Source organism: Neophocaena asiaeorientalis, unplaced genomic scaffold (genome assembly GCF_003031525.2).
Source record: "Neophocaena asiaeorientalis asiaeorientalis breed wild unplaced genomic scaffold, Neophocaena_asiaeorientalis_V1.1 scaffold309, whole genome shotgun sequence".
NCBI classification, from domain to species: domain Eukaryota; kingdom Metazoa; phylum Chordata; class Mammalia; order Artiodactyla; family Phocoenidae; genus Neophocaena; species Neophocaena asiaeorientalis.
This window is the reverse complement of record NW_020173199.1, coordinates 487,857-503,683: the sequence shown is the minus strand read 5'-3', so window position 1 is coordinate 503,683 and position 15,827 is coordinate 487,857. Positions and strand designations below refer to the sequence as shown.

General features: G+C 35.1%; 1 protein-coding gene across 1 annotated transcript in view; it reads right to left on the bottom strand.

The window, feature by feature from the left end:
* PRSS12 (serine protease 12) overlaps positions 1-15,827 on the bottom strand; it is a 66,931-nt gene that overhangs the window by 13,088 nt on the left and 38,016 nt on the right. Inside the window, exons 8-11 of the mRNA XM_024744705.1 lie at positions 13,726-13,867; positions 7,220-7,425; positions 3,552-3,630; positions 2,712-2,834 (exon numbers count right to left, since the gene is read on the bottom strand). Coding sequence (XP_024600473.1) covers positions 2,712-2,834; positions 3,552-3,630; positions 7,220-7,425; positions 13,726-13,867 — 550 coding nt within the window. The remainder of the gene's footprint in view (positions 1-2,711; positions 2,835-3,551; positions 3,631-7,219; positions 7,426-13,725; positions 13,868-15,827) is intronic.

The window sequence follows — 15,827 nt, the reverse complement described above, 5'->3', positions numbered from 1 at the left end:
CGCCACCAGGGAAGCCCTCCACATTACTTTTTTATTAGAATCAGCCTACCAATATTCTTTGCCACCATGAATCCAATCTTCTAAGATATTACGTGTCCCTCCCAATCTCCTGGCATCAAAAATATGATTAATTTATCATCACTGTCCCGTTTCAGTTTAGTGATTAATATGTTGAATAGGGCAAGGATAAGTATCCTGTTAACTCCATTATAGCCTTCCTCATCATCATTCTTCAAAAGGCCAGACCACATTCTATTCTATCCAGGAGCAAGAGGGTCTTAACCTTTAACGTTCACGAGAATCATCAGAGATGCTTGATAAAAATGTAAACTCCCGGGTCTTAGCTCCAAAGATTCAGTAGATCTGGGATAGGGGCCCAGAAATCTGGATTTTTAATAAGCTGAATGTATTGGGTTGGCCAAAAGGTTCATTCGGGGTTTCCCGTAACATCTTACAGAAACACCCGAATGAACTTTTTGGCCAGCCCAATACCTAATATTGCGGTGAAAAGACCACACTTTAAAAATGGTACTCTAAACTTTTTTCGATCCCATATGTCTCCCTCCTCTGGGTTCCTATAGCTGCATTAAAAACTCATGGTACCAAGGGTCCTATCCATCTTATTCTCCGAGATATTTCTAGCGCATGGCACATTCCTGGGAACATTACAGGCTCAATAACTTTTTGTTAAGTTAATCAATGAATCTTTATTGTCTGTGCCATTCATGTAACACAGGACTATATTAAACCCACTGGTATATAGGTGAACTCTCAAACTCAATTATTACCGCAGAAATGACAAAGGCTATGTAAAATACAGATTTGTGTCTTCTGCAGCACCTCGAACATGGAATATTAGTCCACAATATTTATCAAAATAGATAAGAGGAAGTGAATAGAGATTCTAGAAACAAAGATACAGGAGAACTTGGCAAACAACACCGTTGACATAAACCAGCTGGTAAAGAATGGAATGTTTAGTTTTAAAAGGTACTGGGAAAACTAACTATCCATAAAGAAAAATATAAAATTAGGTCCCTTCCTTACACCATATACCATACACACACACCAAAAAAACTGTAAACAGATTAAAAATCTAAATAGGAAAAGCAAAATTGTAAATTTTTTTTGTAAAAAACTACCATCTTCACATGGGGCTAAAGAAGAATTTTTAAAATAAGATATACAAAGCTTTTATAAGACCTTAAAAGTTGACACATTTAAATATATTAAAATTAAAACATCTTCATAAGAAAGAAACCTTAAACTAGGGAAAGGACATGCCCCAGATTGAGAAAAGTTATTTGTAACACATAATAACAAAGATTCTGTACAAAGAATATATCCCAAAATATGTTTAAATCAATTACAAAAGACAATCGAATAGAAAAATAAGCAAAGGATGTGAACAAATAATTCATGAAAGAGGAAGACACTAATCAGGAAAATAGAATTAAAAAGAAATCCGAAAACTCTAAGACTGGCAAAAATTGAAAATGTTGATGGTATCAAGTTGGGGTAGGGATGTGAGGAAACAGTAACTTACACACTGGTCTGATATAAACTGATACAGTTACTTTAGAACATAAGTTGGTAGTGTCTAGTAAAATTGAACGGCACCCATACTCCAGGACCCAGCACAATCCTCCCACATGTCTGTACCAATGAGACACGTAATGGATATCTAATGCAACATTGTTTTTTAATAATGAAAGAATGGAAACCACCTAACCTTCCACCAGTAGGAGAATAAATAAACTGAGGTTGGTTTCGTCTTACAATAGGAGTTAACACTCATATGGCAGTTAAAATCTACATGGATGGATTGTAAATACACAATGAAGCCATATATTTTCGCATATGATAAAATACAAAACAAATTTTTGGTTGTAACAATTTTTCAACACTATGGTACATGTTTTACTTAAAACATTTTATGAGTAATTTTAAGTACACAGAATAGTGAAACCCCTTGTACTCATCATCTTGATTCAATAACTATCAATATTTGCTAAGCAATGGTATACATTTTTAAATACTAAAATTTATGCTGAGGAAATGGCCATTAGCCAGGGCCCACAAAAGAGCACAGGACAAGGAGAAAGGACCACTAGGTTCTAGTGCAAGTGCTGTCACCATAAGCAGTGTGACTCTGGCACACTGAATCTCTCTGCATGGCTTCCCCTCTGAACTGGGAAAACTTCAGATTGGGCTGATAAAATTCCTGGGACAAACGGAAATAATCAGGATGCAACCTGACATGTACAAATAGAGAAATCTAAAAGACACAGAACACCAAGAAGACCCAAAGTTTCTAAAATTCAAATCAAAACACTAAACCTGGACTCCGTATTCCTTACCATTCATAATCAAATAATCTGAGGTCTCTTCTAGCGATATGGGGATATGATTTCATCCTCAGATATGTTCTTGGGGGAAGCACAAACACAGCTGCCTCCCCTTCAAAAACCGATCTTGTCTTCTCCTTAACTCTAGAGTTTGCTTTAACACCAGGTAGCAAGTAGCTTCCTGAGAGCTCTGTTTGCTCCTGATGTTTCCCCCTCACTTCCACAGTGCCACTGGTAGAGACAAGGAAGGCCTACAGCCTGGCTCTGACACCCCAAGTTTCTAGCACGCTGTAGAGCAGGAAGGGATTGGAAGAACTGGCAAATAAGAGCCAAACCGAGTTGTTTGGAAAGGTGGACACATACCTCTTGAAGCAGTGTGCTGCTGTAAGGACCCAGCAGCTACTCAGGAGTGTGGCCCCGCAAAGGAGTCTGCCATCTCCATGGGATGACTTGAGCCGGAGGGACACTTGCCAAGGCCAACCACCCCTAAGAAGAAAGTAAGCCACTCATCAATATCCATAAAAGGCCGAAAAGCAAGGACAGTCATCCAGCAAAACAAGGACTTAGAAGGCTTGCAGGTGGGAGGAAAGAAGTAAAAAGGGGATACTAGGATGTAGACTCCCTTCCTACTTTCAGAATGAATATTCCTACAACTTTGAGCAGACCACCCTGAAGACTTGCCTATAGCATGTGTATGCATCCCACCAAATTCTGACGTTTTTGGAAACAATCTGTGTCTTCTTTATATTTCATGATTTGAAGCATATTTTCTCCCTCACCTAAGCAGCCTGAAGAAGTTTTTTTCTTGTTTTGGCTTGTGGGATCTTAGTTCCCCGACCAGGGATTGAACCCAGGCCACGGCAGAGAAAGCACCGAGTCCTAACCACTGGACCGCCAGGGAATTCCCCGGAAGAAGTATTTAATAAGCAAAGCACTGGTTTTTCACTAGTAAATTCAACAAATAAAAAAATTATATTAAAATGAGTCAAGTCCAAAACAAATATATTCTAAATTAAACGAATTTGTAGTTATACATTTTTTTCAGATTTCCTGTTAGTTTGTTTCTGCCACATAACTTTTCAGCAACCCATCTATCTCATAAATCAGGGGATAGTGAGTTGAAGAACATGGTCTATATAAAGTAAATATAAGACAAAGGACGGTGAAATTATCAGTGTAATCTGTATTTGAAGAACGTTTTACCTTAAAGAATTTGTCCCACCAATGATCCGCTTCTGCCGACGGTGCAGTAATCTCAAACCACAAACAGATAAGAGAGACTCTGAAGCAGAAAGAGGTTTTTAATTAAACTATCATATTGCTGATAGTGGGGTAAAGACACAAGTGACACATTCCTGATGCTTAGTGACACATTCCCCTGACGCTTCCTCTATTTTAAAGTGCTTTTTCTCTTCAAATTATAGGCTATTTTTCTTACAATAAAAATTAAACTTTTTAAAAAATTTATTTATTTTATTTATATATATTATTTATTTTTGGCTGCATTGGGTCTTCACTGCTGCACATGGGCTTTCTGTAGTTGCGGCGAGCAAGGGCTATCGTTGCAGTGTGCAGGCTTCTCATTGCGGTGGCTTCTCTTGCTGCGGAGCATGGGCTCTAGGCATGTGGGCTTCAGTAGTTGTGGCTCGTGGGCTCAGTAGTTGTGGCACATGGGCTTAGTTGCTCCGCAGCATGTGGGATCTTCCCAGACCAGGGATCGAACCTGTGTCCCCTGCATTGGCAGGGGGATTCTTAACTACTGTGCCACCAGGGAAGTCCTATCTTATAATAAAAATTAAAAGTTGTTTTCTCATTTAACCAAGGCAACAATAATTTCACAAGTAGACAAGGAACTTTATGAGGTTTCCTACAATCAGCTCTGTAGAGGTTTCACAGGCTGCTGAATGATTTGGCCCTGTCTAGTACATCATCCTTGTGGTACCCACATCTCCTCCTCTGCTGATTATAGAGATTGTTCGGGAGTTCAGAAATATTAAACAAGAAAACTACAAAAGGCAACAATGCTCTGAATTATTTGGTTTTCACAGACAACGCTCTTCCAAGCCACATACACAAATGTAACTCACAGGAGCAAAGCACATTCCCAGGATGAAATTCTGACATAAATTTACATTTACTCATATAGCATGTTAATATATGGAAAGGATTTACTAAGCCAATTTAAGTGGCAAATTGTATTTAAGGATATATATAGTCAAACTTCTCAAGATAACAGAATTCTGTCAAAAGCATAAAAAAAGAAGAGTTAAACTAAAAATATATGAAAAGGTGGTGTATAAAAGAAGAGTAAATAACTATGACTAGCTTTAAAAATAATTTTAGAAAGTAGGAGAATCTATATGGGGATACGCTGTTTCTTTGGTTAAGTACACGTGTATAAAGTATAGATATATACTGTTTTTCTATCTGTGTAAGAAGAGAAGGGTAGGAATTGTGCCTAGACCATGAAAGTCTAGTCAGCACTAATGTTCTCCCATAATAACCAGGTAGAAGGGAGCCCAATATGGAATCAGCACTAGTTATTTCTTCATGGAGAGAGAGGTTCAACAATGTGTACCAAGATCATTAATTTGTCAAAGGATCTCAGAGACATGCCGTCAAACCTTAATCCTCATCTCTTAGGTTATGAGTCCTCTACATGACACTGCAAATTATAAGATACCAGAAAAACAGAAGTTTCCAGTTATGTTCCAAGTCAGGTCAATGTATATAATGCCATGACAAGGAATGATGTAACACTAAGCAAGCAGAACTGGAAGTTTACATCATTCTGGAGTAAAGAAGAAGATTGCAAGAAAGCAAAATCTATTTAAAGCCATAAAACCCATTATTATAAAAAAATTATAAAGTAAAATGAAATTCATTTATAAAAGGATCCCATCAGATGACCAATAACCACTGGCTTGGGTTTGAATCACCTTATAGAAATTATTAGTTCTTGAGCCTCCACACAAAGTCAACAGGTTAATAATAAACCAGATTCAGTAATCCAGCTGGTCTAAGATGAAATTTTTAAATTTCAGATATGGTAGCATTAAGACCATGGAAAGGTATCAAAATAAGCAGTGCTACACCTTTGGAAGGCATTAAAACAAATGTATTAATAATGAAGAAATAAATATGGTATTTCATATTTTAAAATAGGTTTACATAGAAATATGGTAGAACATTTTACAATTACTGAATTTTTATGCTTTTCTGCTGCTTAAGAAATTTTCCATAATCCAAAGAATTAATTATGTTCACTTTGTAACTGTAGTTTAAATTATTGGAGGGAATTTAATACATTAAATTATAGTCAATACTTAGGAAAAACTGGTTTACCAAATCATATTTATGTCATATAATATATATGTGTGTATATATATATATTATATATATATAAAACAAAGCACAAAGGGTTATAAATATTCTTCTCCAGACTCAAAAGACCCTCAGATAGTGAAGAATTATATTAACACAACCAATTTATTTATTGCATTGTCTTTAATGGTTATTAAAAGATGTTAGAAAAAGAGAATGCTCAGATACAGGTGCACTTGATTTTTTTAAATTAATTTATTTATTTATGTATGGCTGTGTTGGGTCTTCGTTTCTGTGCGAGGGCTTTCTCTAGTTGTGGCAAGCGGGGGCCACTCTTCATCGTGGTGCGCGAGCCTCTCACTATCGCGGCCTCTCTTGTTGCGGAGCACAGGCTCCAGACGCGCAGGCTCAGTAATTGTGGCTCACGGGCCCAGGTGCTCCACGGCATGTGGGATCTTCCCAGACCAGGGCTCGAACCTGTGTCCCCTGCATTAGCAGGCAGATTCTCAACGACTGTGCCACCAGGGAAGCCCCAGATGCACTTGATTTTAAGAAAATCTTAAGTATCAAACCATGGATTCTTAATCTACATAAATAAATGACTGTTCTTTTCATAAAACATAACCATAGTTTTCTCCAAAAGAGCTAGTTTTCCCCCTTATTCATTTAAAGCTGTGTTTGTTTCATAAAAATTAAACTCAGAGCTTTTAAGAACTCTTCTATTTATATATGTATGACACATCCATTACTGTATTATACTAGAAGATTACTTCTATTTTCCTTACATTTTTATTTTTATTTAAATTTTATTTATTTATTTGGTTGTGCCGTGTCTTAGCTGCGGCAGGCGGTCTCCTTAGTTGCAGCTCACGGGCTCCCTAATTGCAGCAGGCAGGCTCCTCAGCTGCAGTTTGCGGGCTCCTTATTTGCGGCATGCGAACTCTTAGTTGCAGCATGCATGTGGAATCTAGTTCACTGACCAGGGATCGAACCCGGGCGCCCCACATTGGGAGCACGGAGTCCCATCCACAGCGCCATGAGGGAAGTCCCCCCTTACATTTTTAAATTTCAGAGAGTAGAATCTACAAAAGCTAATTTTCTTTTTGCAATTAATTTTTAAAATTATCCTTGCTGTTTAAGATATTAATAAGAGTGGAAGAAGTGCCCTTCTCTGATTCATCTTTAAATTTTAATTTCTTCTTTTTATGAAGCAAATATAAATTCTGAATCTTCAAGAATACCAGCAAGTTTGATAGTTTTATTACATCCAGGGAAGGAACGGTTAGAAATGGCTAAGAATGTCAAAAGGGGAAAATCTCAGAGATTACAAAATCCTGTAAATCCACTCCTGCCCCTGAACCCTGCTCTCCCTTGTGAGTCCCATCCAGTAAAGTTTGTCAAGAACCACTGCCTCTAAATACAAGCAGAAGGAACAAGGGATTGAGTATATTCTTATGGAGGGGAGTTTCATTATCAAAGTACTGCTTAGAATAATGAAGTGTGGCTTTGTATGCTTTGACTTGTATAGGCCCCAGAAGCTTACGTACCTTTATTACTGTTACCCGATGCTTTCTTGTCAAAATAATCACAAATAACTCCTGCATCTTCACTGTGGCGGCAGTTGTGTCTTCCAATATCTTGTTTGATACAGTCAGCCAGGGACCTCTCATTTCCTGTGCACTTCACATTATCCACGTGGATGGGTCCTTTTCCTTCCCCAAAATAAGCCATGGTTCTTGCTCTGGCAGGACCCCTGGAAACAGAGCATTCTTGAGGATGTGGAGAATCAGTCAAACATACAATTGAATAAATCACAACATATACCCTCATTCAATTATATTTCTTAACTCATACATTAAAACACTTATTTCATGACTCTGTCAAAAAAAAAAAAAAGCTTGAGCGCGTAATAACTATACATTCTTTGTTTTCATATCTCAGAACTTCTTGATTACATCTTAGCTCCTACTAAGAAAGTCACATTTAATGGCATGTCAAAAATTTATGGTAGTCTTAAACTCTAGTTTAATCAGGAAAAAAAATCACCTCAAAATTTTCTACTCCCTTCCAGAGCATAATACTCTCTTAAAGTTGGTATAGTAAGACTTCCCTGGTGGTACAGTGCTTAAGAATCCGCCTGCCAATGCAGGCGACACGGGTTTGAGCCCTGGTCTGGGAAGATCCCACATGCCGCGGAGTAACTAAGCCTGTGTGCTACAATTACTGAGCCTGTGCTCTAGAGCCTGCAAGCCACAACTCCTGAGCCTGCGTGCCACAACTACTGAAGCCTGCGCACCTACAGCCTGTGCTCCACAAGAGAAACCACCGCAACGAGAAGTCCGCGCACTGCAACGAAGAGTAGACCCCGCTCACTGCAACTAGAGAAAGCCCGCATGCAGCAATGAAGACCCAACGCAGCCAAAAATAAATAAAAATTAATAAAAAAGAAATTGGTACAGTATTTCCAAGAAAATTACGAGAATTAAATAATTACCTAGGGAGCTAAGAATTTTTAAAGCCTACTTTAGAAGTACAAAAGCACAATTTTTAACTGAGAAAGAGAACACCAGGAATCATGAATAGAAGGCAGACTTAATTTGGTATATCACTTTTCTTTGGTTTCTGTTTTTTTAAATAATATATTACTTCTTTTTAAATATCCAAATACAAAATCTTTTTAGTGAAATATTTCAAACTAACACCATATTCAAAACTCAGCTCCTGCTAAATTAGTGACATAAGAACGGAAAAGTTTTAAAGTTTGAATTATAGGAAAATTATCCTTATAACCTCAAGTTAGGGAAAGGCTTATTAAACAAGACACAGATGTATACCTTAAATTAAAAGATTGATAAATTCAACAAAAATTAAATTAAGAATGCCACTTTACTAAAAAACACCCACAGGAAAGTGAAAAGATAAGTTTTAAAGTTGACGAATATATATATATATGTTGGTGGATGCATTCTCTGATAGAGGGACATAGCATACAATATACAAATAACTCTCAAATTTCGTTTATAGAATAAAAAACCAACAACCTAATAGAAAAACAGGCAAAAGACAGGTTTTAAATCAAAAGAAACTGTCTTATTAAAAATGACAATATGGACCAGATTTCTAACATTAAAATATTCTACTTAGTTAAGATAAGGTTATTATACTTTCCTTATAGTTATGCAAGGAACTCAGGCAAAGTAGTTTACTGATATGAATTATCTGAGAAATTTGCTTGAATATTCCTCTTTCAGCAATGAGACCTGGCCTCACATGCTTGTAGTTGGCAGTACACTCATTTCAAAAATATACCCCATCATTTCTTCTGTATTGGTAACTGCTACTCTGACATAAATTGCAAATAAAAATAAGATTTAACCCATTAAAAATGCTTACAGTCATGGAAGATCAAACAGGTAACTCTAAAGTTACTCTTTTTTGAATCTGAATTGACATTTCTTCAAAGAAGATATACTCATGTACAACAAGCACATGAAAAGATGCTCAGCATCACTGATTATCAGGGAAATGCAAATCAAAACCACAGTGAGACACCACTCACGCCTACTAGGATGGCCATTGTCAAAGAGATGGACAATAAAGAGTGTTGGTGAAAAAAAACACTTTTGTATCAATTTTGATAATTATATTTTTGTTGAAAATGTACAGTTTCCTAGATAATTGTTCATTTCATCTAGATTTGCAAATTCATTAGCTAAAAGTAGTTCATAGTATTTTACAATTTTTAACCCTCTGTGTATCTGTGCTTATATTCCTTTTCTTTTCTCTAATGTTTACTTGTATTCTCTCCTTAATCAGAATTGTCAGGAATTATTAATCTTTTTAAAAAATGGAAATAATTGCTGACATGTGCATGCATAATGTAGAGCAACTTAAAATTCAAATAGGTATACTTTGAAGAAAATTAAAAACTAATAGCATCCTGAAACTAATATCCCAGATGATTCCCATCAGTTTTGGGTGTGAGGATGAGTAGAGATAGAAGGTAAATAACAGTATGCTAAATCTCTTGATGTATTTCAGGAAGGGGAAGTTACAAATAATTTTTGAAATTGGTAAGAAAATATGCCAGTATGTTTGCTAAAATTTTTTTCAAATTTCTAGTAAAACAACAACAATGCTGAAATTCCAGACAACTAGAGAAAGGAAAGAAAGAAAATTGGATTGTTTGCAAATCAGAAAACCGAAGATTACACAAAGAACAGAAAATAAAGCATGATAAATAGCATAAAAGTAGATGACAGATGGAAGTAAACATGTAGAAAATAAAATTAGACTCATTAAATAAAACAAAAGGATGATTCCTTAGTAATTTACCAATCAATGCACAAACTAAAGAGAATGCACCATTTTAGATATATCAACACGTAGAATTAGAGAACATTTTAACTAATGAAAGTACATAATTAAAGACATTTTCAATGATATAGTGAAATCTAATAAATTTTTTTTTACTTTTTAAAAAATAATTAAGGACTGTGTCACCTATAGAGACTTCTCACTGGACTACAAGCATGCAGTAATTCATAGCTAAGAATTCTAATGAGACAATAGGCTCTAATACATTAGTCTTTAAACTGAGTATCAAGTGCTCCTGGGAGTAGGTGTTGACTTTCCAAGGGATATAAGGACTTTATGGGAACTGATATGCAGATCATCAAAATCCACGTGTATTCTCTCCTAAAACTGGTCTTGCTAAAGTCAAGGTCAACTTCTCTTTCAAAATTTCCCTTTTCCCACTGCGCAAAACAAAGGTATATCTTTCACTCATCCCAAATCCAATCACAGTGCATTGCTCCAAGATTTAAAAGACTCTGAAGTGGCCAAAAGAACAATTCAAAATAAATTTTATCCAAGGACCAAAAACCCAACCCCTCAGTCTAGGAAACGGAAGCTTTGGTCAACTTTTCTTTCCTATGTTTAATACTTATTTATCAAATTTTATTTTTTGTTGTTGTTTTTAATTAGTTGTGTACTAGAAATCATAAAATCCTGAGAGGAACTTGTTAGAAGAATTTAATTTCTCTCTTTCTCACTCTCTCCATGTGTGTACACACACACACACACACACACACACACATACACACACATTTTTAAAAACATAGGACATTAGGATTCTGTGGGGAAAGAAAATTTAAACCACAATTTCAAGGAGAAAAAGGAACTATGTAAAATTTGTGAAGGTGAAAAAAGAGCTTGCTCATGTATTTTTTTAATGAATGACAGAGTATCAAAGCACTATATTTATATTTTATTGGATATAATTAAGAGTGAAGTAACTGTTCTATTTTTAAATGTCATATACAAATATGCCAGAAATTAAATCCTTTGCAGCTATTTAAATGTAAGATAAAAATTAGATATACTTAACTTTAGGTCTCTACTAAGACAATAGGGGTACATCATTTTTAAAATTCTTTTAAGGGATACTACTCTAATAAATACACAGTTCAAAAACAATGTCATATTGAAATATATGCTAATGGATTCATACAAAGTTCAGATAGAATGGAATTTCCATCATGGCTATTTAGTCTTTCTTAACCAGGCTAACTGATAGCAACACATTCTCTCTCAACCCTCTAAAAACAATGTGTTCATATGCTAGACTTTGTCAGACATTATGTAATACATCATTAAAGAGTGCCTTTTACTTTCTGTTCACTCTAAGCATATCTATGTTAGTTACCATTCATGTTCCTGGTTTTTATTACTTCATTTCTGTTTCTCCCATTATGAAAAAGCTTTCTAATGCTATTTTGATTCTCAGTGTTTCTAAGGACTAATCCTCAAGTGTGATATAGCTGGCTGGGGGACAGTTCTCTGGAATTCTTATTAATAAAACTCAAGCCTTTTGACAGTTTCAAAGTTTTCTGGATTGATTTCTACAAATAAATTGCTTTATTAAAGACTTTTATTAATCTGAAGTAACATGGGGGAAAAAAACCCTGTTCTAATCACATACCTATTTACAATTATATATATGTTCTTATATGAAATTCCATGTCCCCTTGGTGGAAAATTATAAAACATTCAAGTATATTTAGATTGATCAAATATCGAAATGATTTTCTTTTAAATACTATTTGATGGCAAATTGTAGCTTGTGCACTAGAAGATGTCTATCCAATTTGTCACAGTTACATTAAATTACTGAATTATGTGTTAAGAGGCTTTATTTTAAAAACAATTATGAAGTATGATCTTCCTTTAATGCTTTTCTTGATAATTGTTACAGAAATAGTATTGAAAATTGCTACAAACTTTGTTCACTTAATCTAGATTGTTCTTACCTAAATTCACCATTTGAGTTGAATGTAAAATGGACTAAATGATAAGTAAAAAGCAATGAAAAATTTAGAAAGAAATCAAAGTGAAAATGCATTGATGAATATTCTTACAAAATTTTTTTCCTTAAACATGACTTAGACACACAATTCAAGGATCAAATTTGACCTTTTCTTTCATATTTTCCTTCATATTTCCAAAGGTAACACTAGGTTTCTTGGATCACCTCTACCAAAAAAATAAAAGTAAGCCAAAAAACCAGTCTCAAGCAGTATATACTTTAATGGCTGATTTTAGGTAAGGAAATTCACTGGGCATGTAATGTAAGAACAATAATGTATATATGTGTGTATATATATATACATTTTTTTTTCAAATGGAGAACGAAATGTTAGAAATGTAGTCAGCAAAGGAAACTTAAATTGTTGACTGAATTCATCTAGGCATCTAATGTAGATGCTTCCTCCCTTCCTCTATTACCCCATATTTTGAAAGCTGAAAATATGTCACATACCACCAATTTTGAATACTGAAAATCTATATTACAAATAATGGACCCACTAACCATAGGACAAATGGAATTGCAACTAGGTCCAAAACTGAACCGTAAATTGAAGTAGTATCTGAGTAACCAAAAACAAACTCTGACTTAAAACTTCAGGGAAAAAAAAAACATTTGAACTTTTATCAAAATAGAAATAATTTTAAAAATAAAAATATATTCTGCATAGGAATAACCAGTTAAATTTATCAATATTTAAGATATACATAGATGTGTAATTAAGGATATATTTTAAAATCCAAACCACTATTAGTAATCCAATATAAGCGAGGCAAATTATGTATATTAGCTTAAATTTCATGACCCTCTAAACTGTAACATGTTCCATATATTTGCAACTCCAAAATCAATCAGCCCTTTCACAGTCATTTGCAGACATGCGTAAAGTCTCAAAAAATTTGAGTTGCCCAGCTGAGGTCTTTCTAGTTCAGCTCTCAAACTGGAAATAAGTGTCCTTTCTCACCTCATTTAGTGCCACATTTTTCGTGCTATAACTCATGCCTGAATGAAGCCCATTTAACACACTTATTTTCTCTGTAAGGCACATCACAGCATTCCTTCATTCAAGAATGTTAGACAGCACTTCAGCAAAATTCTTGGGGACCATTTTAAACAGGGAAATCATCAACAAAAAGGTACAGAAAAGGAAAAAAAAAAAAGCACTAGGAGACTGCAAAAAGGGCAATTGTTTGCAAGCATGAGAGCTAAAACAAGAAGGCAGAGCATGGCTTGGTTCAACCTCAGCTCTAGAAGCAATGGCTCAGTATTTTCTAACTCGATGTTCACAGTGACTTTACAGAATGTAACTACTGCAAATAACAAGAACCAACTGTAATTTCAGTAACAGTAGAATCCCTTATAAGGCTGCTGTGTTACGACATAAATCACAGAGAAAAGGTTAACACCTTTGGCTGACAGAAGCAGTAGAATGAAGTCAAGAGTTATTAGACTATTTGTTACTAGATAAAAGCTACATTTCTTAAGTAACATAATGTATATTTCTTGTGAGAAAATAGAAAAATTTAAAGAGACTCTACTTCGTATTTCTTTATAATTCTGAATCAAATAAGCATGCTGCCAGTATTTTCAATTGAATCACAGAAGTTAATTTTAGGCAAGAACAAGGATAAAAAATCAGAAATTTTCATCAGATGAACATCCCAAATAGAGTTAGGTTTTCCTTACTTGTAGCCAAGCTGTCGACAGATCACAGTTGCATCCTTATCAGTCCACCCGTCATCACAAATTGTTCCCCACTGGCCATTGATAAAAACCTCCACTCGTCCTTCTTTCTTATTTTCTCCATCCATCAGTCTGATTGGAAAACCTAAGTCATGATTCAAAAGTATTAGAAAAACCAAAACAAGCAAACTGACACTAAAGCATGAGAGACTTTATAAAGTACTATTTGTTTGTAAAAGGAGCTAAAAATCAGCTGGGCAATGAGAGAGGGGATGAGAGAGAGAGAGAGAGAGAGAGGAGAGATACCAATTTAAAGAAAAAACTGTATCTACTTTTGCAATATCTTCTGTAGCCTTGAAGTCAGAGCGCTGATCCTATCTAACTTTGTATTCCCAGCACTTGGAGCGGTGCCCGGCATTACAGTGTATAGAGTACACGTAATAGCTATTTCTTGAATAAATGAATATATATCACTGTAAAATCGTGGATTATTTTATTACCACTAACTTCCAGTTAGTAAAAGACATTAACTTGGAGTTGCTTTTGTTCTACATCTACTACTCACTTATCCATGAACACACCTAGAAATTTATACTCCAAAGCTAGGATTTTTAGGCAGGATTTTCAGATATACCTTTGCATGCATGAGTAACTTGAATGATGGAAGAGAAAAAAAAAAAAAAGGCAAGCACAAGGACAATTTCTATCTCAGCCCTCCTATTTACTATGGATTCCAAAGGAAGGGCTTAAATCATAAAAATTATTAAGATGTAAAAGTTGAGAAAATGACCTCTAGCAAATTGGGATTTATCTAAATTATGCAAATAAAGTGGTTTATAGAGTCTTTCACACATCTCTATCAACACCAATAAATATGGTTTTGTTTAATCAAAAGTCCTCACTATGGCTTGCATACTGCCAGGGGTCGAATTGTGAAGTCATTAGAGGCAGCTCTAATCCAATTTGTGCACAGAAATATACAGAAGGAAGACAGAGTGAAGAGACATAGGAGAAAATGGCCACCTGTAAGCCAAGGAGAGAGGTCTTGAAGAGATCTTTCCCTCCCGGCCCTCAGAAGGAACCAACCTCTGTGGACAACCTCAGTTTTGGACTTCTAGATTCCAGAAGTGTGAGACAATAAATATCTGTTGTCTAAGCCACCCAGTATGTGATACTTGATTACAGTAATATACATACTTTAGATTACCTAGTTACTAGAAGTGTCTCCAGCTTCGGAGCCCTTAAGATTGACTGATAAGGATTTAGGGAATACCATCAAACACAGTGAAATTAGCAGAACCAAGGAGGTGAAGTAAACAGCTAATGAACAGAGTATCATTCTATATGTGTTTAAACCAACATATGTAATCACTAGACAACATTTGTTAACTGAAGGAAAATACTGTTGGCAAGATGGACACATCTTACTTTGATTCCTCTGAGTCTTCTTTGTTGCCCCCAGAGTTGCTAGCTCTCTAATTTCTGTCCCTGATCATACTTCGTGGAACAGGCATCACAGTAGAATCAACATAGCAAAGTTAAAATCAACAAATGTTTGTGGAGTGCCTACTCGATGCACTGCTTACATTAGCTGAAAATCTTGGTGTTTTAGGTGTGTCACAAAACACAGTGTATTTGAAACTTAACATTTCTTATCATTGTATCTGAAATTTCGGGATTCTCTGCAAGAGGAGCAAGGCCAAAAAGTGATCTTCAATGAAAAAATTTAAACAGATGAAATTCTTAAATTTTTCAGTTTTTACATTTTTTAGATCTTTGGTGCAAAATTAAGAAATCATATGTACATGGAATTAGACCTCCACATTCCACCCTAGTTGTTTTATGGGCAGCTTTTCACATACCATAAAAATAAAAATGATAAAGTGTTTTTAAAGCCTAAGTTGCATACTTTGTAAAAATAATAATACGGTATTCTTAACCTAATTTTAGCCATCCATTTTATAAAATCATTGGATTTTCAATGCCTGAAGGGAAACTGAATGACAGAAGCCATTCTATCAATACCACCCTACCGCTTAAGTTCTATCTGTTATGGCAATAATAATATACATGTTTTATTTCTAAAATCTTAAATAAATATAAAA